Source organism: Pseudopipra pipra, chromosome 8 (assembly GCF_036250125.1).
Source record: "Pseudopipra pipra isolate bDixPip1 chromosome 8, bDixPip1.hap1, whole genome shotgun sequence".
Classification (NCBI taxonomy): domain Eukaryota; kingdom Metazoa; phylum Chordata; class Aves; order Passeriformes; family Pipridae; genus Pseudopipra; species Pseudopipra pipra.
Genome location: NC_087556.1, coordinates 1469591 through 1494782, shown reverse-complemented (window position 1 = coordinate 1494782; position 25192 = coordinate 1469591). Strand labels below are relative to the sequence as shown.

Sequence of the window (25192 nt, the reverse complement as noted above, 5' to 3'; positions counted from 1 at the left end):
CCTGGAACCCATGCAGGCAGGCATTAGAACAGCAGCCTGATTTCTGTTCACCCTCTGACACCTGACACGGGCCATTGTCGCATCAAAAGCTCAGCTCAGCAAGGGGACAGCGTAGAGATTATTGCCTAAATAAGACAGACCTGGCTTTAAAAGCTAACTTAATATATATCCCTTGTGAGCACCACAGTGCACCTTCTCAAGAGAAAGTCTGCCAGCAAACAGCAGTTCCCCTTCAAAAAGCACAGTCCTAAATGTAGCAGCCTCAGTTACCTTTATTTAGGGACATCACCCTGCAGGTTCCCTTGGTGGGCTCCTGCGTTTTCCATTGATTTCTGAGCTGATTTTCTAATTCTATTTATTACAGCAGCCAGGAAAATCAGAGAGGCAAACCTGGAGCCAAATTACCAGTGGCTTCAGGATGAAATTGCAGGTTATTTAAGGCTAAACTCTGTGACAATTCTCCAGCAGAAAGAAAAACAGGTCTTACATATTAGAGGCCAAATAATGCCACCTAAAATCTCAGTTTTTCTGGATGTTTAAACTCACACAGACTGAACAGGTATCGATGACCAGTTGTTATTTCTCCACAGCAAGGAGAAGAATGACTTTAATTATTTACACAGCTTCAAAGAAATTATTGCAACCCCATTTCCCCCCCTTTTTTGCACATCCCAGGAGATTTCCCCCCAGTCTGGCACCAAAAACAGCCAAGGCAAAAGCTGGTTCCCATATGGTCCCTGATTCAGAAAAGAATGGACACAAAGGAAGATGGAGCCCATCAGCACAGGTTCCAGGCTGCCCTGATGCCCTGATGCCAGAAAATATTCTCTCTAGCAGGAAAAAAAAAAATGACTAATCTGGTCACGTTCCACGCCTTGGTAAATTATTTCAGTCAGAGTTTTCCAAAGTTCCAGCCCAGCATGGAGTCAGACCTTCACTAAATCATTCTCTTTAATTGGGAGTTTCCATTTTTGGAACCCTTAACTCGGCCAACTTCCCTTTTGGCAGGGGTTGAAATCTCTCTTGGCTTTCCTTCTCTGTATTTCTAAAGGAAAACAAGCTGAAGAAACACAAATCCCCTTTTCCCGATGCCCGGGGTTGTTTATTATCCACACAAACCCCACGGGCTGGCTGGATGTCAAACCCCCCTGGGCCCCAGAGTCCTGCAGACACAACATCTGCACACAGAGCTTTCCCATCCCACCAGGACAGGAGTTTGCAGGGAGATGAGCTGGGCTCACCCATTTATGGAGGTGAAGGGCCAACCCAGCCTTAATAAGTTTCTGGAGGTGCCACCTCACGTGTGACCAGATCACTGCCAACCACCCTCTGGCAAAAGCTGCCATCAGATCCCCAGCAAAGAAAAAGCAGTGTTTATACACAAGGTGCATCAAAATATCTCTTTGTCCAGACAAGGGCTGTGTTTCTGAGGGGAATCCCCTGCCAGGTCCTGCTCACACCTCTGAGTGGCACAGGAGTGCAAGAGCTGAGGGTCCTTCAGGTGATGCTCAACCGGAGGAGATGCTTCAGCAGCTGAATTCCTTCCCCAGGCACTGCTTAATATTGAGTCCAAGGAACCAGAATTGAATTATTCCAAAAGGAAACCCCCCTGAAATGCAAATAGTCTGTATGGCAGGTCCTTGGCACCTTAGCACCTTCTCTACACATCCATCCCTCTGGATCTGTGCTGCCTCCTAACACTTGGACCTGTCCATGGGTGACAAGCTTTCAACTCCCAGGGACAACTTCAAATAAGTTAAAAACAAGTCTCAAAGACAACCAAAGGAGAGGTTGTGTAGGGAGGAGACACAAACCTGCTCCATGAACCAGCAGTGGCCCTCCAGGAGACATCTCAGAGAAGCCACACTGAAGGGACACTGAAAAATACCTTTTCTTGTAAATGTCGTGGTATGGCAGAAACTAAACAGAGTGGTGAATTTTATCTTTAAACCCAGGGTAGAAGGAGAAAAACTATCTATAAAGAATGCATATAAAATGGGAAAATATTAATAACCACCCAAATTAGGTCAATGAACTGCTGGGAGGCTTTGCTATGAATGGAGTGAGAGAGGGGGTGTAAAGTGAAAAAAGGGACAACTCAGGCCACTAAAACAAAAGGTTTGGACAGAATTATAGAGTCATTAAGGTTGGAAAAGAGCTCTTAAATCATCAAGTGCAACTGTCAAATGAGGGTGTTAATTAAAACACAGCTCCAGGGAGGTGAAGGGCATCCAGGGAAGGAGCTGCCAGGAAGGGGAAAGGCATTGGGTACCTACACAAAGGTCCCTGCCCTCCTTCAGTCCTGGGAAAAGAAGCCAACACAAGACATATTCCCCCAGGGCTGCAAGGCAGCTGGAATGGGGAGAAAACCAAGGAAAAAGTGCAACCAAAATAGTCTGGACCTGCAAAGAGCCTGGAGCAACAGCACGAAGGCACCGGAGTCCAGGCTGCAGCAGCGGATTCATTTCAAGCCCTGCTGCCCCAGGAGACAATTCCAGAATCCTGGATGTGATGGGAGCAAAGGAGCACAGGGACACTGGTTATGGAAGCAGACAGGCCCTGCTTAGATGGGCAAAGCCCAGGCAGTGCCACCTCTCCCAGCTTGGTGGGCAGGGACACCTCGGTGCTGTCGCTGTGTCACGGGAGACGCTTCCCTGCTCCAGCCATGCCATGGAAAGGTGGCACCAAGCTGGAGGGAAACCTCTCCAATGACTTTGTTAAATTAGTGCCCAGGATTAACCTCAGGAGTCTCTGGATGGGGAATGGGCCAGCAGGAGGGATTAGTGTGCCTGGAGAGAAGGGTGTTCGCTGAACCCTCACCTCACTTGGCACCAACAGCAGGAGAAACCACCCACCTGCTTCCTCCTGGATTTATGGAAGTGCCACAGTGGCTCCATCTGGAAGTGATCTACACTTAGATATGTGTCCTGATAACTTAGGGATCTCCTTCATGCCCTAAATACCAACAGGGCTGGACCTGGCACTGCTCCTCTGGACTCCTGTTTTCTCAGACTCTGACACACCTTTGCCTCTCTGTTCCACCTTTCCTCTGGTGTAAAGGATGTAACTACAACATTCATTAGTCAATGAATTTATTAACTCATCTGAATACATCAGAGGAGTAGAATATTATAATTAATGTTATAGTCTGTATGATCCTATAATTAAAATTATAGGCCATAATTAAAATTATAGTCTCACAGGTGACATGTCAGTGATTGCTGATTTAAGAGAGTGAGCACAAAGGATGGACATGAAGGAGAACTGCCCATCCCAAGCTTGCAAAAACCAGGAAAGTGGCTCCAAAATAAGCATCAGTTGGGTAGTAAGGTGTTAGTGGGGAAGAAGTAAATCAGTTGTGGTGCTGGGGGAAGCTCATGTCATAAAGACAATCCCTGTGAGCAGGAGGATAAACCAGGGTTTGTTCACTTGCTTTCCTAGACAGAGGTGTCTCCTTGAGGGAAGGGCAAAGCCCTCGAAGAACAACTTCCTTCCAGACTGGCTTGGCAGGGACTCCTGGTCCCCTTCCCACTGGAGCTGGGCATTCCAGGTGCCTGTGCAAGCCAAGAGCCAGGGATCTAGGACACAGTCCAAAGTGTCCATGCAGAACAGGGAGACACCATCCATGCAGGACAAAGACAGGACTACAACCCTCCCAGCCCTGGTCCCTCTGGGACTCCCCAGTGATGGGGCAGGAAGCCCCTCTGCTCAGCTCAGCTCTTTTTGATCAGCATTTTCTCTGCCTTCAGGAGCTGAGCAGAGTTTGCTCTCCCTTCAAACCATGTCCAAGGGTGGGAAGAGGCAGCTCAGTGGTCCACAGATCATCCCCCAGCTCCCAGGAGCACCCTGACCATTCCTCAAGGCTGAGCTGGGAAAACACCAGGTCACCAAGAGATAAACTCAATAAATAGTTCAACTCTGTCAGCCATGGAGGACTGATGGACACATGGAAAGATCTTCTGAGCCTGGAGCTTCTGCCTGACATCCCCTCAGCCACATCCTACCAGCTCTGGGACCCCAGGGGCACATTCCAGCGTGGAAAGAGGCAAAACCCCCCAGTGCCACCAATTTGGTAGGTATTTACAGTCGTGGGATGGTTTGGGGTGGGAGGGACCTTAAAGATCATTTAGTTCCAACCCACTTGCCATGGGCAGGGACACCTTCCACGAGATCAGTCCTGTTCAACCTGGCCTTGAGCATCCTGATCCACTCGATCCACAGGGGACACAGAAAATTCCTGCCCATCCCAAGGCCTTCTGCCCCCCAGCACATGAGCTCTGACCAGGAGACAGGAGCTACAAGGGTGCAAAAAGAGGGACAAACCCATGGGATTGGTGTAAAACCACCCAAAGCCGAACACGCTTCACGGGCCAAGTCCTTCCCTACCACAAACTCCCCCTTGGAAAACAGAAGCTCTCCAAGGACAATTAGCTGGAGGTGATTAACAGCTGCTTGAAAAGGAATCCAGGTTAAAGTTTCTGCCAAGGAGACTTTTCTCCTTAACTCCTGAACGACCAAACTTCCTGGAATGGCTCCCAAGGCCTCTTATTGTCACTCTCCAAGTAACTTTGCCATTTTTCCCTCTTCTGTCCATCTTTTTGCAGGCATGGCTTGCTTTCGAGGAGCCCAACAGAGGTGAATATGGTATTTTATTAGTAAATGCCACATTTTTCAAGAGCATTCCTTGCTTTGATGTTTCTCCAGGTAGCAAACACTGGTGCCTTCAGCTTTGTCCAAGGCAAAATGTCAACATGTGAAGGGCAATAATGCCACTGTCACCTACCTGGAGTGACAGGACTCAAGCAAAGGCCTCTGGCTTTTGAGAAAAGTTGTATCAAAATTAATCTATTCCACCATCACCAGGAACCCTTGGCTTTGCCCTTGCATTGGGATGAAACACTTGGCATTAAGAAGGAAAGGAATAAAGATAAAAGCTCAGAGATGTGAAGGTCAGCCCAGGGGTTCCCCAAATGAAGAGTTTATTCAAAATAGGTCCTCAGCTGCAGTGTCCCCCCAGCACACAGGGGATCCTGACACAAAGTGATCCCTAAAAACTCACAAAACAATCCTCAAAAAACCTCCATACATCCCCAACACTCCTGGGATAGCAAATAACTCTGTGATAATTAATAATAGAGCTTAAAATCCCCAGCTTCACTGCCAAGGTTTTCTTCCCTTTGCTTCTGATGGAAACCAATCAAACCCAAATAGCAACACTCAAAAAATAATATCAAAGGATAACAGCACGTGCCTGGAATACTTGGGACCATCTCCCTGAAGCTGCTAAAGTTGATTTTCCAGCCCTTTGTAAAATGCTTTGTAGAAGCTGCTCCTGGCATTAAAATGCCATGATTTCAGCTATATATAAAAATACACATAATAATACATATTTATCAGTAATATCTATAGCACCGTGTCCATTTGACTTGGCATTCTGGGCCCAAAATCTCTATTTTTTGGGATGGCAGAGGAAGGAAGTTGATAAAGGAGTTTTAGGGAACTTAAACTTTTTTACAGAACTTCTTTTTAAGAGGGAATCTTACACATTTGATCTGGGGCAGGGAAATCCTGTTGCAAACTAAACTGCAACCCTGCATTCTAGCACCTTAGAATACATTTAATATCATTAAAAACGCATTTCAAACATCACTCAAAGATGATAAAAAAGAAGCTTGTGGGTATTTTGCAGAATTAGCAGGTTTTGCTCAAGAAACTCAGTTTCTTGAGATGGATATTTAGTTTCTGAAAGGAAGAGAGGTATTTTTAATCAATTAGGGCTTCTCACTTTCTCTTCATTAGGAGTACCTTTGGTACAGACTATTACAACCCTCTCTGGTTTAATGAGAAGTTTCTGTGTAGAACTTAGGAGCAGGCTTAAATTTAGGCAGCTGTAGATCACTGATGAACAGTCACACTCTCCCTTCCCTAAAAAATCCCAATAAAAGCCAATAATTGCACAGGAGGAAAAGGAAATAAATGTTGTACAGAGCAGATTTAATTTCCTTTTTAGCAACTCTTGCCTTTGAATCCTATCTGGCTCATGTTCAGCATCTCTCTAATCAGAACTCTCTTCTAATTCCTCTTCCAAGGCTTGATCATTGGGAGGGAATCAGAGTTCAGACCTCACGAAGCTTCCAGATTAAAATCCAACCGTAGGTCAAGGATGAATGAAAATTGGTTTTTTAAAAACTATTTTAAACTCACAATACACTCCAGCCCCCATTTCCCACCCTTGGCCTCAAACCACCTTTAGACTCTGGGAAGGTACCTGAGGAAGGGCAGAGCTCTCTGAAAAACCCATTATCCTCAACAACCATTTCCTCCACTGCAATCCCAAGAGCTGGAGTTTCTCACCTTACAAGAGTTCAAGGGAATTTTTTGGAAGATCCAGCACTTCTGAGGACTCAAATGCTGGGATTAAGAAGGACCTTGGGGCCGCCTGGCTTTGGGCACTGACCCGAGGAGACTCACCTCCACATTCACAATAATTCTCTCCTTTTTAAGCAGTTTTACACTATTGTGTGGAGAAAAAGGTGTTTTTTTTAACTACAGTGATGTACCATCAACAAAAATGAGTTTAGAGCAGACACTTACTTTGCTTTTGCTTCTGCATCTTCATAGGCTTTGTTGGAAACGTCATCCAGGCCGCCGATGAGATGCTTGAAGGAGCTGCAAAAACAAAGGGGCACTTTTAGGGGAAGAACTGTAGAATCCTTAAGTCTGGAAAGGATTTTGGGATCAGCAAGTCCAAGCACTAACCCAGCACTGCCACTACCCCATGTCTGAAGTGTCCATTTGGGAGCCACAAAAGCCCCCGTGGCTCTTTGGCAGCAACCAGGGGCTGTATCTCGATGCCCATGACCAACCAAACCAGGGCCAGGGCTGGGAGACACGGCCCCAGAAATGCTGGAGGTGCAATAACCAAGGCCAAGAAGATCCAAACTTATTCATCCAGCCCCCTGAAATGACTGCTGGAGGTTTTCCACCCTCCAGGAGCAGTTCCAGAGTGAGCATGTGGACGTGGCTGGTGGTGGCACCTCAGCCCCGATCCCCGTCCCCCCACCAGAATCCCCAGAAATCCCTCTGCTTCCAAAGTGAGGGAGAATCTTTATTTCTGCCTCTGTCTCATCTTTAAGAGAAACATTCCCCCAAAAACACATCAAAGGGTTCAAACTGAAAGAGAGGAAATTTAGGTTTGGGAATATTGGGAAGGGATTGTTCCCTGGGAGGGTGGGGAGGCCCTGGCCCAGGTTGCCCAGAGAAGCTGTGGCTGCCCCTGGATCCCTGGAAGTGTCCAAGGCCAGGTTGGAGCAACCTGGGCTGGTGGGAGGTGTCACTGCCTGTGGCAGGGGTGGAAGGAGACGAGCTTTGAGGTCCTTTCCAACCCAAGCCAGTGTGTGATTCCATGATTCTAAAAAATCCAACTGTTATGTCTTTGGTGGTGACACCAAACAGTGCCCCAGGCAAATAAAAAACTAGAAATTAATTATTTTTAATGATTCTAAGATACCTAGAATGAAAATACTCCAGGTGAAAAGCTCGTTCCCTACTATACATTTCCAATATTCCCAGCCTGTCTGTCACGGACCAGTTTTCCTTTTTTCCAAGGAAGAAAGCAGCCCTTGCCAAAGGAGAAAAGAGCCAGGCTAATTTGAAAGGATGAACTGCTGCAAACTACAGCCTCTTGACTAAGCTGTGCCTTAAGGTCATGGCCTCACAAAGAAAAACCCTCCAGCCTTATGTTCCTCACACCCCTGAGGCACCAAACACAGAGCAGAAGAGCAGAAATGGCTGTTAGGTCGAAAACAAATTAACTGAAAAGCTGGAAAAAGTGAAAAAAAAAATTAAAATGACCAATTAGGGCCACACTTTTGAATTTAGGAATAATATTTAACATGGAAATATTCACCACGAGGAGCTGCAGGATAAAAGAGAATTGATGCTGTTCAGCAGGTGAGGGAAATCCAGGGCAGGCTGAGCCAGGGGCAGCTGGGAAAGGCAATATCCTGTGGGACAGGAGGTCAGCCAGGATGGCTTCGTGTTCCCTTCATGGAGCTGTCCCAGCCACGCTGTGCCCAGGGAGATTAAACCTGCTGACAGGCTTAAGTGGGTACTTAAGTGTCCTGCAGCATCAGGAGACGGTTGATCCCATGGAAGGTACTCCGTGTGCACGCAGGGAGCAGGGACGGGACTTCCAGGAGAACCAGAGGGGGGAAATCATCTTGCTTTAAAAACAGCAGCTGGAAAAAGCCACATTTTACCCATAGGAGGCAAGAGATGATGGTTGGGAGAGGGATTTACAGCGATTTGGATCTAGAGCTGCTGCAAAGGGGCCTTCCCTGTGTAATTCCCCCTCACACTCCTGTGCCCTGTGCTCTGGGCTGGCCCTGCTGGAGCAGGGAGCTGGGACCAGGTGCTCCACTGTGGGCTCTTCCAACCTGAACCATTCCAGGATTTTCTGCTTCCTGTAACTCAGGAAAAATCCCCCCAGCTTTCCACTTTGTTTAATGGTTACATTTTGAACGACATGATCGAGGAAATCATTTCTGTGGCATCCAGGAAAGCAACGGGAATTCATTACTGAGGAAGAGAAGGCAAAGCCCCCTTTGCTCTTGCAGGGAAGTTGCTTTGGGGTTTTTAACAAGGCTGGTTACTATTAATATGAATATTTTTAATATTAAGATGTGTGAATCACCAGAGCATCTTTTCAACCCCAAATTCTCCTTGCCCAGCAGTGAAAATATGAACAAATCAGCTCATCCAGCACCTCAAGGTTTCTCTTCCTTGTTCCAGGGATGTGCCAGAGGTTGAAGCCAAACCCTTGCAAGGCAACAGTGAAAGCAAAGCAAGACGTGGATGTTAATGCTCAATTAAAAACCAGATATTCAGACAATTAATTAACATAATCCTCCTGGATCACCATAAGACATGATCTAGGGCTTAAAATGTAATTTGGGCTTGGTTTGCTTTGGAAAATGTGGCAGGGTTAAACAACCCTGGTTTTTCGTTTTTTTTTTATTGGCAGTGCAAATAAATCTTTCTCTAGTGAAGCACAGAAGAAAAAGTCACTGCAAGGAGTAACAGGTTTATCTGATATCCTTAAGTTTTTATTAAAAAAGTTAAGCAAGACTTAGGACTGGGCAAGACATTGAAGCTCACTCTGTTATTGCTGTTGAAGTGTCAGCTCAGTCACAACCTCCCCAAGGAGTCAATCAGAAAACTGCTCTGGTTTTTTTTTCCCCTCACAGCCTTTTCTCTTCATTTTTTTCCTATTCTCTCCTCACAACCAATTTTCTCCATGGATAAACTTCGCTCCAACTGGGAGAAACACTAAAGCAGCAAAACCTAAAATCCCCAGTGGAAGAGTCTGGCTCGGCTTGTGGAGGGTCAGTCACGCTCAGATAACACTTTATTTTATTTTTCTCCAACTTCCATTGCCAAGAGGGTTGATCCAGGAACCTTTCCTAACACCTCAGAGCTATCCCTGACAAAAAGGCTTTTTAAAACCAGACAAAACCCACAAAATGCAAAGCGGAAAAATCCCAAAATAGCTGAAATATTTGAAATGCTGCCTTAAAAAAAAAAAAAAAAATATCATCTTGATATGTGTAACTGAAGGAGACAACAAGCTGGAAAAAACAGCATTTAGCATTAAATATCTGCAAAGATCAGGTACTTTTGCAGCACTCTGTGCCTTGAGTTTTACTGGCTCTGATCCACCAGATTTGCATGAGGCAATTTTGTTCTCCCAGCACCCACGACGCTGACACTTGGTAAATCTCAGAGCCCCAGAAAACATTGTTAGCATCATAAATAAATTATGGAGAGGGGGGGAAAAAATCACATATAAATAAAAGATGAACCTGAATCAACTTAAGTATAAATATTCTTACAGTTCAGGAGGAGCTCTGAATGTTTTCTGAGAGTTTTTGAGTTTCAAGAAGTGGGTGTGAAAATAAAAGAGAAGGATAAAGTTGCACCAACTTCTCAGAGTGTCAAATGTTGGGAATGAGTTTGGAATCTTTTCCTCCCGTTTTCTCTCCCCACAAAGGAGCTGCAAATGAAGTGTGTCTGTGTGCCTTTATTCTGATTTACACAACAGGTGCTCAAGGTGTGTCGCCAAAATTTTTATCAGAAGGCCTTTTATAGATAATTTCCTAGAGGAGCAATCCATCAAATCCAGCAGATGGGCACTGCCACCTTTCCCCCCATCAGCCCAACTGGGCTTCTGCAACAAAACTAATGACCCCTCCAGGGAGCCTGAACATTCACCAAGATGAGCCACGACAAGGCCAAGCTTGAAACAATTTGGAGGCAACATCCTCGGGCATCTCCCAGGATTAGTTTCTTCCCAGAGGATGAATTACTGCAGTGGCACAAGAGGAAATACTTCATTAGCAACAGGCTTGATTTCAGTTCATGTAGGGTCAAAGGCAAGCCCTAAACACAGAAAGCCCAGGAAATGTAAAAAAATAAAAATAAAAAAAGGAATTAAAAATGAATAAAAGACATCTGACAGCTGTTATAAAATATTAATATGTTTACCCAGATCAGGAGAAAATGTTTTTTTTATCTGGCTCCCCAAGTATCCGAAGGCTTCTCCAAATTCCTTCAAATGGTTTGTCCAATTTTTCTGACAATTCCCACGAGCACTATGTGGATTTGGCTGAACTTCCCAAGGCAATTCCATGAGCCCCCCAGAACATCCTCCCTCCACACAGCCTGGCTACACCCACCTGGTCTCCCTGGAAAGCCTGAGCATGGAGAGGACACCAGCTGGGCCCCAGGGTCCCTTAGCAGAGCTGTCATCCTCAGTCCATCAGCCTTGGCACCATCTCCTTTTATTTTCCCTACTGGATTAAGGAACCTGCTCTTCCAGGGTGAAACTTTTGATTATAACATGAAATTCCCTGAAAGTTTTGCTTTCTGATTATCCAGTTCTTTCTTTCAAATGCACCTGACCAAGTAGGACTACACTAGAGGGTTTTTTGGGTTTTCTGGCATGATGACAACTCTTGAAGTTCTCTTAAATGCTGTAGCAAATGTTCTGTTTGCTGACAGCCTTCCTTGGGCGACCAAAATGAGCCCAGTGGGAATTGCAGAATCCCAGAATGGTCTGGGTTGGAAGGGACCTTAAAAGAGCAGCTTGTTCCAACCCCTGCCATGGGCAGGGACACCTTCCACTAGCCCAGGGTGCTCCAGCCTGGCCTTGGACACTTCCAGGGATGGGGCAGCCAGGACAAAGACAGGTGGGAACAAAGGAGCTTAATTCCATGGGACACATCAAATGCTTCCTCATTGCAGGTTGTTTTATTTTGTTAGATCTCAATTCTGCTGGTTTCTACCCCAGAAAAGAAGTTGGAAATCCACTGTTTCAAGGTGTGTCTGCCCAGATTTGCAAGAAATGACTCCACTGCTTTTTTGGGCATCTTTGGGGGGTTTTTGTGGCTGTTACAGCCCTCTTGTTTCACAAGGAAATTAAAAAGCGAGGCAGCACCAACATGGTGAGAGTCTGGTAATTAAAGACTATTTCACTTTCCTCCTGGTACTTCCTTCTCCCACTGCTTCACCCCTGGAACCATTTTAGACCTATTTTCAATTTCAGAGATGCTTTTTAGAGGAAACATTTCCTCTTTCCATGCTCAAGCAGTGTCCCATTTCCAACCCAGCTCTCCCAGAGTTCTCCTGGCAGCCTGGCTCATCCTTAGGAAGAAACTTTCCCACACTATTTACTCTCAAACTACAAACCCTCCAGCCACTAAACCAGCCCTAAAATTGCTCATAAAATTCCCAGATCCAGAGAGCAGCCTTATGTCTCTCCTAGGAACAACTTGCTGTGACACCAAGGTGTGATTGTGCATGAGCTGGAATTTTGGATGCCTTGGGAAGACTTTTACAAGGAAGTTGGAAGAGCTTCCCTCGCTGCCAAGGTGATGCTGGTGGGTAACATGAACCCCAGTCAGTGAGACTGGAGCACTCCAGTTTCTCAGGAAGGAAATAGTATTTTCCCATCATTTGTGTTTTGAAATGGCAACATCACTGTTGCTGAGACATTTCAGAGCAGGACACCCACAGAGCATGAAAATTGCTGTCAGTGGTTACATCTGATTAAGCAAAGAGCTTGGCTTGGAATAGAAAATATTTGGCAGCCTTAATGACACATCACCCCTCAGCCTGAGCATCTCCCAGGACCACAACAACCCAAACTGGGGAATATTTGGTGTATCTGGACAGAAAGAAATGATATTTTTCCTCATCAAGAGAATTTCCCAGTTTTTCTCCACATTAAAATTTGCTCCTACAGTTATTCCCATGCCTGCAAAAGAACAGCCCAAGAGAAAAACTCTGACAAGAAATTCAGCACTGGGCAGGACACAGGACAACCTTCCCTGAATGATAAAGAGTGCTATAAATAGCATCAATTTTCTTGCCCTATAAATAAGATTCTTATAAATACTCTGCTGCTAATTGCAGAGTGTTACTAGAATCTCTGGTGTAGATTAACTACAGCTTCATCAGGTTGAATTTCACTTGTGCTTCCTCACTATTTCAAGGGCATTATACTCTGAGGAGAAGGCACAGGAGACAAGCAAAGAAACTCTTTGTAACATGATCAGGAATGAGTGACTCTGCAATTATTAGTTATGGGGTTTTTTTTAAATGCTTACAGTGCAAACCAAAAATACCCGTTGCAAAAGTGGTAACAAAAAAAAGGGGCACAAAATTCTTGTTGCTTTGTATTTCTCTGAATTAACGCTTGCTAAGTTATCTAATTAATAAAAATATAAAAATTCTTAAAAGAGTCTCTTGCTAAGTAATCTAATGAAAAATTATTCTTCTTCTCTTTGCCCCAAAAACCAAGAAGGGAATGAAGGGGGTGTTTGATCCACCAGGTTCCCTCGGTTGTGTATGTGAAAGAACCTCCCTGGTGTTCCCCACCTGTGCTCAATGGAGAGACCATATTTCTTTTTAATCCATAATAAATTAACACATCAGAAGGATCAGGATTTCTGAGGTATTATTCCCAAACTCAACCTTTGCAGAACACCAGATTTCTAGAAATGGAGGAGTGTGAGATAGTTGGGCACAAAGCACTTTTGTCAAAGCAGGACTGAGGGTGTGGAGATCATCCCTCCAAGGTACTTGAGCAGGGAATTGTGTCTCTCCAGAAGACAGGAAGGGCTCCAGAGGTCCCTTCTGACCTCTGACAGCATCAACATGTCCTGCATCAACACTGTGTGCCCAGGGAACACAGGGACAAAGCAATCCTTTGTGATATTTCATAGAATCATGGAATATCCAGAGCTGGAAGGGACACACAGGGATCATCCAGTCCAACCCCTGGCCCTGCACAGACACCCCAACAATCCCACCCTGTCCCTCAGAGCGTTGTCCAAACCCTCCTGGAGCTCTGGCAGCCTTGGGGCTGTGCCCACTGCCCTGGGGAGCCTGGGCAGTGCCAACCACCCTCTGGGGGAAGAACCTTTCCCTGAGATCCAACCTGACCCTGCCCTGGCACAGCTCCAGCCATTCCCTGGGTGCTGTCCCTGCTCACAGAGCAGAGATGGAGCTGCCCCTCAGGAGGAGCTGCAGCCCCTGGTGAGCTCTGCCCTCAGTCTCCTCCAGCTGAACACACCAAGTGCCCTCAGTTGCTCTTCCCATGGCTTCCCTTCCAGGCCCTTCCCCATCCTTGTGTCCCTCCTTTGGATGCTCTCCAACAGCTTTAGATCTCTCCTATATTCTGGTGCCCAAACTGCCCCCAGGACTCGAGGTGAGGTGCCCCAGTGCAGAGCAGGGGGGGACAATCCCCTCCCTCGACCCTCAGTGCTGTCCCACACCCCTCTGAAAGCTCCCAGCACACAGGGAGGTCCTAGACATCTCAAAAATCCAATGGATTTATTTTCCTTTCAAACAGTGGCAAAGTTTTCCTGTTTTCCCAAGGCTTTTGACTCCATCCTGCAGGTCCTGTTCATTCTATTTGCCTCTCTTTTGCTTTCACAGATCAACACCACATTCCCTTGGAAAGATTCCCATGGAAGATAAACCTTTTGATGGTTTATACCAACACTTCACCACCCTCACAACTGGAAAACCACCGCAGGAGTCACACTGAATTTCTGTGTCAGGCTCATTGCTTTTAATCCCATTCCCAACAACTGTAGGAGCAGTTGAATTCACAGCACTGGATCATCCAGGCATGTTTTTTTCTGGAATAACCCCCCCTAATTCCCTCAAGCTCCCTAGACAAGATACTATTTTACTCTTCTCATCTCCTCTGTGTCCTTGGAGCCGCAGAGCTCCAAGCAGGGCTGTGTCCTTCACCCAAGGACTCCCCGCCCCACACGGGCTGGAATAACATCATCCTGCTCTAACATTTGCTGGGATGAACTCAAGCTGTGTTCCAGCACCAGCTCCATTTCCACAGGAATTCCATTCCCCAGTTACTCCCATTTTGTGTCTGCCCTTCTTCATTGTCAGTGTTTGCCACCACTGAGCTGATTCAGAGGCGCCTTCCCTCTGAATATCTGGAATATTGGGGATATCCCCCTTGAAGTATCAAGACACACTGGGACTGCAGCACTCAAAATTAAATGGCCTCTCCGGAGAAAACCATCAAAGGCTCTCCAAAGCTCTGGAAAAGGTGCAAATTGGAGGCAAAGCCCAAGGCAGGGGAGGGATGTACTTACTCTCTGTCTATGACCAGACACGTCACCGCTTCGGCCGCAATGACGTTGGCTGTTCTGACGTCCTCCCTGCAAGGAAAAACACAGTTCTTGAGCCAGTTGCATTATTTCCATGACAATCCTCTGATTTCCAGACATCTGGGATCCTTCAAGCCCTTCAGAAAAATACATTTCTGGGAGGCACAGCTTTGCCCTTGTGTTTTCATTGCCCACGCAGGTAAAAGCTACAAATTACCATATAATAAAAAAACCAATTTAATTGATTTTAATCCGGCTGATTCGCTGTTCCATCAGGGTTCAAGAGATGCATTTGCTGTGTTGGGGGGAGAAATGCACAGGATTCATTTCATCCCAGTTCACTCCCACCTTTCCAGGTAGGAAGGGTAAGTGGATCACAGGCAAAAAGAGACCTCTCCTTCTAAACACCCCCAATTCGTTCAGACTGTGCATTTCCACTGAGGCAGAAAATGAGATTTAAAGGTGCTGTTAGAAGTAAAAATGTCCTCATTTAAAGACTGGAGGTATTAAAGCAGTAAAAAAGGGTGATGCATGTGCACTCATCTCTCCCTTTAAAGTAATCATTAATTAACTTTAATTGCCTTTGAGATGTCTTTATGTCAATACCTTTAAAACAGAGCAAGCAGAAACACAAATGACAGAAACATTAATATTCAAATGCTGACTTTGAGTCTATTTGCACCGAAATTAAGTGTGTATTAGTGCTACTTTACCCCACTGATAAATGAAATTATGGTAATTGATAGCAAGGAGAAAGAAGGAGCTGAATAGCAGTAGATAATTATCTCTATTAACTTCTAAAACTTTGGTAAATATAGAGAGGGTAAGGAATTATGGTGTTTAATATCCCCTTAAGTTGCTGCAGCCGACTTTCACTGGAATACTGATCCATTAAAATGACTGCAACCTTTCTGGGTGTTCCCTAATTCCAGTTAAAACTTAACATATCTATCCCACTATCTCAGATGAACTTCTGTCACAAAAAAATAGTTCATCCCTTTATAGTTCTGGATTAAAGGCATGATGATGGTCACTATATTATATTTAGATGGTTATAGAAGTGGAAAATGCACTACAACTGGTGGCTTCATCAAACATTTTAAATAAACCTTGAAACTGGAGATTCCAACACACAAGGGACTGTTGTGGGGTTTGCTATTCTGCACTTGATACATCCTTTTAATCAGCATGGAATCGATCTTTGGTACCTCCAAAGTCCTCCTGTACCACCTTCTGTACCAACCTTGAACCTTCTGGTGAAACACAAGCCAAGCTCAGACCTCCCAACACCTCCCAGTGCTCCAACACATCCCAACGCTCCAACTCCTCCCAAGGCTCCAACTCCTCCCAGTGCTCCCAGCACCTCCCAAGGCTCACAAATCCTCCCAACACCTCCCAGTGCTCCCAACACCTCCCAAGGTTCCCAAATCCTCCCAACACCTCCCAATGCTCCCAACACCTCTCCATGCTCCCAACACCTCCCCAAACCTCCCAGTGGTCCCAACACCTCCCAAGGCTCCAACACCTCCCAAGGCTTCAACACCTCCTGAGGCTCCAACTCCTCCCAACGCTCCAACTGCTCTCAACATTCCAACACCTCCCAATGCTCCAACACCTCCCAAGGCTCCAACTGCTCCCAACGCTCAAACACCTCCCAGTGCTCCAGCTGCTCCCAAGGCTCCAACACCTTCCAGTGCTCCCAACACCTCCCAAGGTTCCAACTCCCCCCAGTGCTCCAACACCTTCCAACGCTCCAACTGCTCCCAACATTCCAACACCTCTCAAGGCTCCAACACCTCCCAAGGCTCCCAACACCTCCCAAGCCTCCAACACCTCCCGAGGTTCCAACTCCTCCCAGTGCTCCAACACCTCTCAGCGCTCCAACTGCTCTCAACATTCCAACACCTCCCTAAGGCTCCAATACCTCCCAAGGCTCCAACACCTCCCAGCGCTCCCAAGACCTCCCAGTGTTCCCAACACCTCTCAGTGTTCCCAACGCCTCCCAAAACTTCCCAGTGCCCCCAACATCTCTCAGTGCTCCCAACACCTCCCAACACCTCCCAGTGCTCCCAATACCTCTCAGTGTTCCCAACGCCTCCCAAAACTTCCCAGTGCTCCCAACACCTCCCAGTGCTCCCAACGCCTCCCAAAACTTCCCAGTGCTCCCAACACCTCGTGCAGCCTCAGGCCCAGGGCCCCAACAGGCCCAGGGCCAGCACCCCACCAACCAACCCCTGTTGCCCTCCAGCCACACAACCTGCCAACCCACGTTCAAAAAGGGAATTAATTTACGGGATTAAACGCAACAGGAGACCACTGGAAGTGCAGAATTCCATGGCATTAGAGGCAAAAATAAACACTACCAGTGCAAGGCACTGAGTGAAAATGTAATTACTAGCAGGTGCGTGGCATTAAATGAGACAACTAATTCCTACAAGTGCTCAGCATCAAGTGCAAGAGTAACCAGTGCAAGTGCACAGCATTAAATGTAGGAGTAATTCCTACCACTAATCACTACCAGAGATGAAAAAGTAGCTACTACATGGCATGAAATGCAACAAGTAATTACTCAAACTGCATGGCACTCAGTGCAGAAGTTACTGCTGCAAGTGCATGACATTAAATGCAACAAGTAATTACTACAAGTTCACGGCATTAAAGGCAAGAGTAATTACCACCACTGAACAGTATCAAATGTAAAATAACTATTACAAGAGCATGGCATGAAATGCAACAATAATTACTAGAGAGTACATGCAAAAAGGAATTACTACAAGTGCACAGCATTAAATGCAGAAGTTACTACTAGCACTGCTGGCTGACTACCAGTGCACAGTATTAAATACAAAAGGAATTACTAGTGAGGACGTGGCATTACATGCAGAAGTGTAAGTGGACAGCATTAAAGGCAAAAGTAATTACTCCCAGCAAGTGCACAGCATCAAATGAAAAAGTAATTACTACCATTAGTTACTATCAGTGCACAGCATTAAAGGAGAGAGTAATTACTAGTGAGTGCATGGCATTAAATGCAACAAGTAATTACTACAAGTGTACAGAATGAAGTGCAAAAGTAACTACTATGAGTGCACAGCATTAAAGGCAAAAGTAACTACTACAGGTACATGGCATTAAGTGCAAAAGTAAATACTATTTACTACAAATAATTGCTACAAGTGCACAGCACGAAGTGCAGAACTTACTACTAGTAAGCATTACAGGCAAAATTAACCACTACATTAAACACAGAAGTTACTACTAATAAGTGCATGGCACTAAATGCAACAAGTAACTACTACCAGTACTCACTACCAGCACACAGAATTAAATGAGAAAGCAATTCCTAGCAAATCACAGCCCAAAATGCAACAGGTAATTACTGCAAGTGCACGGCACTAAATACAACAAGGAGTTACTTCAGGAGCACAGCACCGAACGCACAAGCAGCTCCTAGAAGTGCACTGTGTTAAATCCAGCCATTAATTAGCCATTAATTACTAGCAGTGCCATCACCACCCCCTGGCACCAGCCAGAGTCCCGACCCCGGCACTGACTCGGACACTCCCCGGCCTTCGTCGTCGTCGCTGCTCCCCGAGAAGCCGCGCTCGTCGTCAGCGGAATCGCCGTCGCTCTCGGAACACTCCATGGCTCCTGCCTGCCTCCACCTTTTCCCTGGACACAGGCCTGCTTTCCCCCCAGCCTGTTACTATATTTTGCCCTCTGGTATTTTGCAGCTCCTCCGGCCTCACGCTTGGGCACCTGGAGAAAGGTCACAGCTGCTGCCACCGCGGGGGTTTCTCGGGGAAATCCAAGAGGAGGGGATTTGGGAGCTGTCCTGAAGAGCTCCATGGCTGGACACAAGTGGGCTCGTGCCCAAAGTGCGTCAGGAGACCTTGTTTCAGCTCCTTAAGCCCGTGTGGAATGAGGTGGCAGCGATCCCCACGTTCCTAAAGCTCTTCCCGTGACACCACTGGGAACAGGAGCCCATCACAGGGTGACCCTGGGGATGGGGCTCCGTGCTCCTGGAGGGTCCCTTCCAGCTCGCCACATTCTGGGATTATTGAAGAGGTGAACTGCATGGATCTGTTGAGCCCTCAACAACTTCAGGTCATACATCAGCCTCTGTTCCCTGGTTTGGCTTCAGGTTGTCATAATTTGCCTTAAATTTATTTGAGATGCTTCCCAATGTTTCGGGATGTTTTAACCTTCCTACATCCCCAAACTGATGGGAGTCCTGCTCCAACACCAGCTCCCTGAGCTCCTACTGCACCTAATCTCTTAAGAATACTGATACAATTCTTCAAATAAAGGGAAACTGCATTTGGATGGTTTCATTTAACACTATCCCACCACATTTGTTTGACACTTGCTGGTTCTGGGGATCCAGTCCCTCCAGTGCAGCCTCCTGACCTCCTCCAGCCTCTTGGGTTTGTCTCCTGACTGGCATTTTGGCAGTCAAAGTGGACTTTCAGAGACATTTTTAGGTCTCCAGGTAGGCCAATCCCTCTCTTTAAAGGCCAGAAGAAAACCAAATTTTATTACCACTCCTCACAATACCCAATAAAGAGAATTTGTATGTCCCACCTGAAAGCCGCGGTGTAATCAGAAAATACCCAATTAACTCAAAAGGGAGATAGAGATGCTGAGGTCTGAGCTATTACAGATAAATTCCAGTTAATGACTGATTCTTTCCATTCTTTTTTCTCCTTTCACTTATTTCTGACGTGTCCTAAATACTTTCAATCAACCTTATTAAAAACACTGTACCAAGGTCAAGTGTGCAGTGCTGGAAAGTGATAAAATGCATTAAGGAAATGGAATATCAGCCAGTCAGGAACCTCTGGAGAGTCTTCCTGGGGTGTATTTATAAAACTCGCCAGGGAAGACCTAATTTCTTATTTCTTTTCTTTGAAAACCTTCATTAACACCCTTTTAAACGAGCTAAACTCTCATTAAGTCCCACGAGATGTGAGATTTCTGCTGTGAACCTCTCCCAGGTTCTGCAGAGCAACCACCAAGGACCAGCCACTGCCCCGTCTCTTGGTGGCCTGTAAAAATCTGCTACTGGAATTAATAAATACAGCTTCCATAAATTTGAAGGTGAAACTAATAGAATGTGCCATTTGAAAAAAGCTCCACTTGAAAATAAAACCTCTGAAAATCCCCCCAGGCATTAAAATCTCCCCTTCCCTAAAGGGAATGAACTCCAACAGGAGAGGTTTTCCTCTGAGGTATCCCAGTTGGAAGACACATACCAAAAATCCTGGGTGATTTAGGCTCTGTTGGGCATTGAGAGAACAACATTTCAGCTTGTTCAGACAAAAAATGCTTTAGAAATCCAATTTTACAAGCTTTTTTTTCAATATAAGCAAACTGTACAACCCTCCAAATAGGCTAGAAAATGTCCCAGTTCCCTCTAATCACTTGTTTTATGCCTTGTGAGCAGATTATTAGCACTTACTGACTGTTTCTAACATATATTTCTATTCCCAGTGGCTCCCAGCTGAAAGGCTTAAGCCCTGCCAGGGATTGCCCAACAAGATTTCCACAGGAAAAAAAAAAAGAAAAAAAAGAAAAAAGAGCCCTTTCTGAAAATCTGCTTTAATATTGATGAATTTAAAGACTCAGAGACAGTGAACAGGACTTTGAAGACTCTGTTGGTCAACAAAAAACCTGCTGACACCTCTAAAAGCAAATGAAAGTCCCAAGCTGGACCTCAGAATTCCCCCAGTGAGTCACCAAGTGCTGGGATGTTCCAGGATGTCCCGTGAAGTCTGAGAACTGATTTTCTGTTTCCCTCAGGAAAGAGAAACCCTTGAAGGGCTTCTCCTTTCCACCTCTGGAATGATGGAATATCAAGGGCAGTTCAGGCTTGGAGCAACCTGGGCTGGTGGGAGGTGTCCTTGCCCAGGCAGGGGGTGGGACTGGATGGGCTTTAAGGTCCCTTCCAACCCAAACCAGTGTGGGATTCTTTGATTAGAAGGAGAAAAAGGCTTGAATTTATTGTGTGATCCCTGGCCCTGCAGCCAGGAGATACTACACAGGACTTGGCTGGTGTTAATTTGATCAGATTATAGAGGCTGCTGCTGAATTAACATTAATTCACATTATCATGCTGATATCAATAGATGCAACAGGGACAAATTGTGCCAAACCCCAGCATTAATTAAAGCAGAGGCACTGTCAGATGTCACAGAATGTTGAAGCCAGTCCTGGTACAGGGGAGATGCAGAGGGCAAAAAGGATTGATGGCACAGAGAAGTATTAGAAATGGGTATAAAAGCAGCCCCTGGGAGCCACCTTCACATTCTGTCTGTGATCAGACACTGCCAGTGACTCAGGAAGCACAGAGGGGTTGTGTCAGCTGAGAACTATTCCAAGAAGAGAAGGGTCCACACCCTCAAGAGCTGAAAGGGGAGATATAAGGTCTGATCAGCACAAACTGGCACCAGAGTGGTATCTCTCTTGACAGGCAGCATGAGGATTTTATCCTTGCTGAGAGGCACAGTGGGTAACTCCTGGAGTTGTGGCAATAATAGCAGAGGATCACAGAATATTCTGGGCTGGGAGGGACCAACAAGGGTCACTGAAAGCAAAGAGCCCACATGGGGATCAAATCCATGAGCTGGGGGGTTTTATCTCCATGTTCCAGCCAGCTGAGCTGACCCCTGACAAAGGGTCCCACAGGAAAGAGTCATGGCACTCATACATTTATATAAATATATAATATAAATGTTAACTCTTCATTAGCTTTATTATACACTTCTGGTAGATTCTCACCCCTACTTAATCCATAATAACTTCAAACTCCTGGGGAAACAATCCAAATTTAACCCACAAGAGCTTTCCTTGAGTGGTAAGTTAGCAATTCACCATTATTTATGCAAACAGCTTCATCACAGTCAAATCAAACTGGGATCTGAGAGCTAAAGTAACACAATATTTGTATTACACTTGAATAATATCAACACTGTGCTTGGGCAATGGCCTTTAAAGCCACCTGCAAGGGGTTCACTGGTCCCAGCTACCTCTCAGAAGAGGCTGAGGATACAAAAATACCAGTAAATGTATTTTTTGGGTGAGTCAAGCAATGCATGAGGAGCTTGAGTGAGGTGTGTTAGAATAAACAGGCAGCAACTAACCTCAGAACTGATTATGCTCCAGCACCACTAATATATTTACTTCATAAACCCCCAAACCCAGTTACACGAGGTCTGGAGAGCACTATAACACAGCCTTGGAAAACTGAGCCAAAAATCCACTTGCTGCAGCCCAAGGAGAAGCTAAAAACCTTGGAAAAGCCAAAGGTTTCCCACTCCACGTCCACCGAGCAGGGAAAGTCCTCTCCAAGCAGCATTTCCAGCCTCTTCCCCCAGCAACCACAGCAGGAAATAAATCACAACTTAAAACAGGTACAACCCCAAAGCTGCTGATCCTCCAGGCTGTCCTACCTCTGCAGATTTTAAAATCCCTCCAGACCTGGATTTATGGAAAACCAGGGAGGGGGTGAGGAGTATTTCACTGCCCTCCCCGTGGAGAGGCAGCTGTGCAGCCTTCATTTGCATGTGTTTTATATTCATGAGCTCCATGCTAATCACTGCAGATGTGGGGGTTATCTGTTTCTCCAGCTCTTTTCCAGCAGGAAAGGATTGGCCATGTCTGGAAGTGGAGCTGCACTAGACACAAGTGGTGCTTTGTGGCTGGGGCTGATACTCCACTTGTTCCAGCGAATTCCTGCTCAGATCCCATAAAAGCAGAGGACACCTAAACACTCACCAACACCCAGAAACAATAAGGTTTGTGGGTTTTTGCATCTGACATTAACTCAAGTGTGGCTGCCTTTGCCTTCAGGAAACATCCTGAACCCCAGCTGGTTTGGGAGTTTTTTGTGTGTCTGTAAAAACCTGAATTTCCGTGTTAGAACAGCAACTACACCATAAATTAAGTTATTCTGATTCTCTCTAATTGAGGGGAGAGAGATTGGCCTTTAAATGTTCCCTTTTCCCATTCCTCTTGGTGCTAAAGGGTTGGTACAGCTGGGGTGGAAAAATTCCCTGCTTTTCCAAGATAAAGCCTTGAATTTAATACTGGGATCACTTCCTCTCTCTGTAAGGGTGATGCCACTTCCAACCTTGAACACTCAAGCCCAGAGACTGAGACCTGCTGTGGTTCCCTTGTCCAGAAACAGGGTTCCCCTACATGTGGTGCTTTCCTTCAAGTCTTTGCCACGAATTTGGAAGCAAAGGACAACTAAAGATTGTACAACACTCATGGCTTGAGGGACACGTCCCATTTCAGGACCCAGACTGATCTGAGCTTGAGGATGGAGGTAATGAGGCCCCCAAGTCCAAACCCACTTTCTTTTTGGAGCTTTGATTACCTTGTATCTGTAATAATTTCTGTAACTTGCATCTTGGCCTGCAGTTGCATCAGGGTGAGGTGTAAGAGCCCCCTGCCTATTCTTGATTTAGCAAAAAGAAAATTAATAACCAAGGTTTTCCTTGACAAAATCAACCAAAATCTTGTGGTTACTCGGCCTGACCCCACTTCAGCCCCAAGGGAGTTCAGTGAGGAAAACAAAAGCTGGTTCTGCTTGGATCAGAAGGATCTGTGCTCCTGTGATGAGGACAAGACTTGCTGTATTTATAGAATCACGGGATTATTTTTGTTGGAAAAGCCCTGTAAGGCCACCAAGTCCAACCCCGAACCCAGCACTGAACGAACCCATGCCCTCCAAGCACCACGTCCTTTGGAAAACACCACTTGAATTATTACACCAAACATCTGGTTCCCAAAGTGTAAAGGTGAAATTAATTAGGAAAGATAAGATTATGAGTAAATTCATCGAAATGAACTCTGAGAAACACGTCCTTGGAACAGGAATAACCCCTCGGACTTCTATCTGACAACACTGACTGCTAGAAGTATAAGCTGATAAAACTGACTTTTATAAATTTAAAAAAACCCCACCTTTAAATTAAGTTTTATGATGTCTGAGAGAATTCCAACCAGCAGCTCTTCCCCTGTCCAAGGAGTCAAAATGACAGGGAAAGAAATGCCTTTGTTTCTGGCCCTGGTGGGGGTGACACTTGTGTGACCTCCAGGAAAGGATGGGGGGACAGTGGCAGTGTTTGGAGGGCAGTCAGGGTTGTCTGCCAGCAGATTCCCAGGAGGAAGGGATGGATCCTCATTCCTGGCCTCACCTCTTACCATGCTGGTGAATTGCTCAAGCTTGGAACATCCCAAAAAAGGGATTTTATGGCAGCAAAAGTCACCGGCCTCGACAGCCCCTCTATTTTACCGTGGAACAGCCCATCTTCTGCTGGGTGAACATGTTCCACCCTGCCCTCGTGGGGTTTACTGCTCTGAGGACTCGTTTTATAAGATTTTATAGGAGTTTTATATGAGGTTTATATGAGTTTTACGTGCTGAATGCCAGAAAACCACAGTGAAATTCCGAGTCAGCGCTGGGGAATGCACAGTAAAAACCCAAGCAATTATTATGCCCATAATTTCAAACCATGACGACCCTCCAAGAAACCTCCTCCTTCTTTTATGACTTCTATCAGCCAAGCTGATATTTAAGAACTGGGATGAATCCCAACACTGTGTTTGAGAATGAGGCTGTTTAATAACACGGGGAAGGGCAGCAGGACTTGCAGCACTAAGGAAGAGCAGCTGCAAATTTGTTCTTCCCTCACACACCCAATGTGAAAAGCTCTTCACCAGTTAAGGGGGGCAATGCCCTGTGGAAACCTGAGAAGGGGTTAAAAGGCTTCCTGGTGGAAGAAGAAATAGGAGTCAAAGCTTAGATAAAATAATATATGGAAAAAAATTTGTTATACATGGAATAAATTCTTCCCTGTGAGGGTGGGGAGGCCCTGGCACAGGTTGCCCAGAGAAGCTGTGGCTGCCCCTGGATCCCTGGAAGTGTCCAAGGCCAGGTTGGAGCAACCTGGGCTAGTGGAAGGTGTCCCTGCCCATGGCAGGGGTGGGACTGGATGGGCTTTAAAGTCCCTTCCAACCCAAACCATTGTGGGATTCTTTGATTCCATAAAATGACTGATCTCAATGCTTGGCTGCCAACCACTGATTTAACACTGAACTGCACATTACCTCATATATTTAAATAAAAACAGGTCTATCCAGAGCTGGAAAGGGAGGAAGTTTAGGTAGGATTAGAATTTGGGCATAAATCCCATGCAAACATTATCTAAAACAAAGCTCTGGGCTTTCCTGATGGTTTGTTGTCATGTCGAGGTGCCCAAAACCCACAGCGATAGAATGAGGTGAAAAATCCCTTTTTCTGTGGCTCAAAAGCAACAGAGAGATTTCCTGGGCATCCTTCCCTGCAGCCATTACTGAGCTCAAATGCCAGCAAAGCTCAGGAGAATTTTAAATAAGATATTCCTGTAATTTATGGGTCTCCCTTTCACACACAGCTTTACAAAATGACTGTGACAAGGAGAGCTTTGTACCATTTCACTGGA

At 45.8% G+C, this 25192-nt stretch overlaps 1 protein-coding gene across 5 annotated transcripts in view; it reads right to left on the bottom strand.

The window, feature by feature from the left end:
- The window catches only part of PRKG1 (protein kinase cGMP-dependent 1), a 387732-nt gene that overhangs the window by 51861 nt on the left and 310679 nt on the right, over positions 1–25192 (bottom strand). For 4 of the 5 annotated variants that reach the window (XM_064662173.1, XM_064662171.1, XM_064662174.1 and 1 more), the window contains 2 exons: positions 14688–14753; positions 6595–6669 (listed from right to left, as the gene is read on the bottom strand). In XM_064662173.1, coding sequence (XP_064518243.1) covers positions 6595–6669; positions 14688–14753 — 141 coding nt within the window. Of the gene's footprint in view, positions 1–6594; positions 6670–14687; positions 14754–18256; positions 18364–25192 lie in introns of those variants that run through there. The other variant, XM_064662176.1, reaches the window with a different exon arrangement.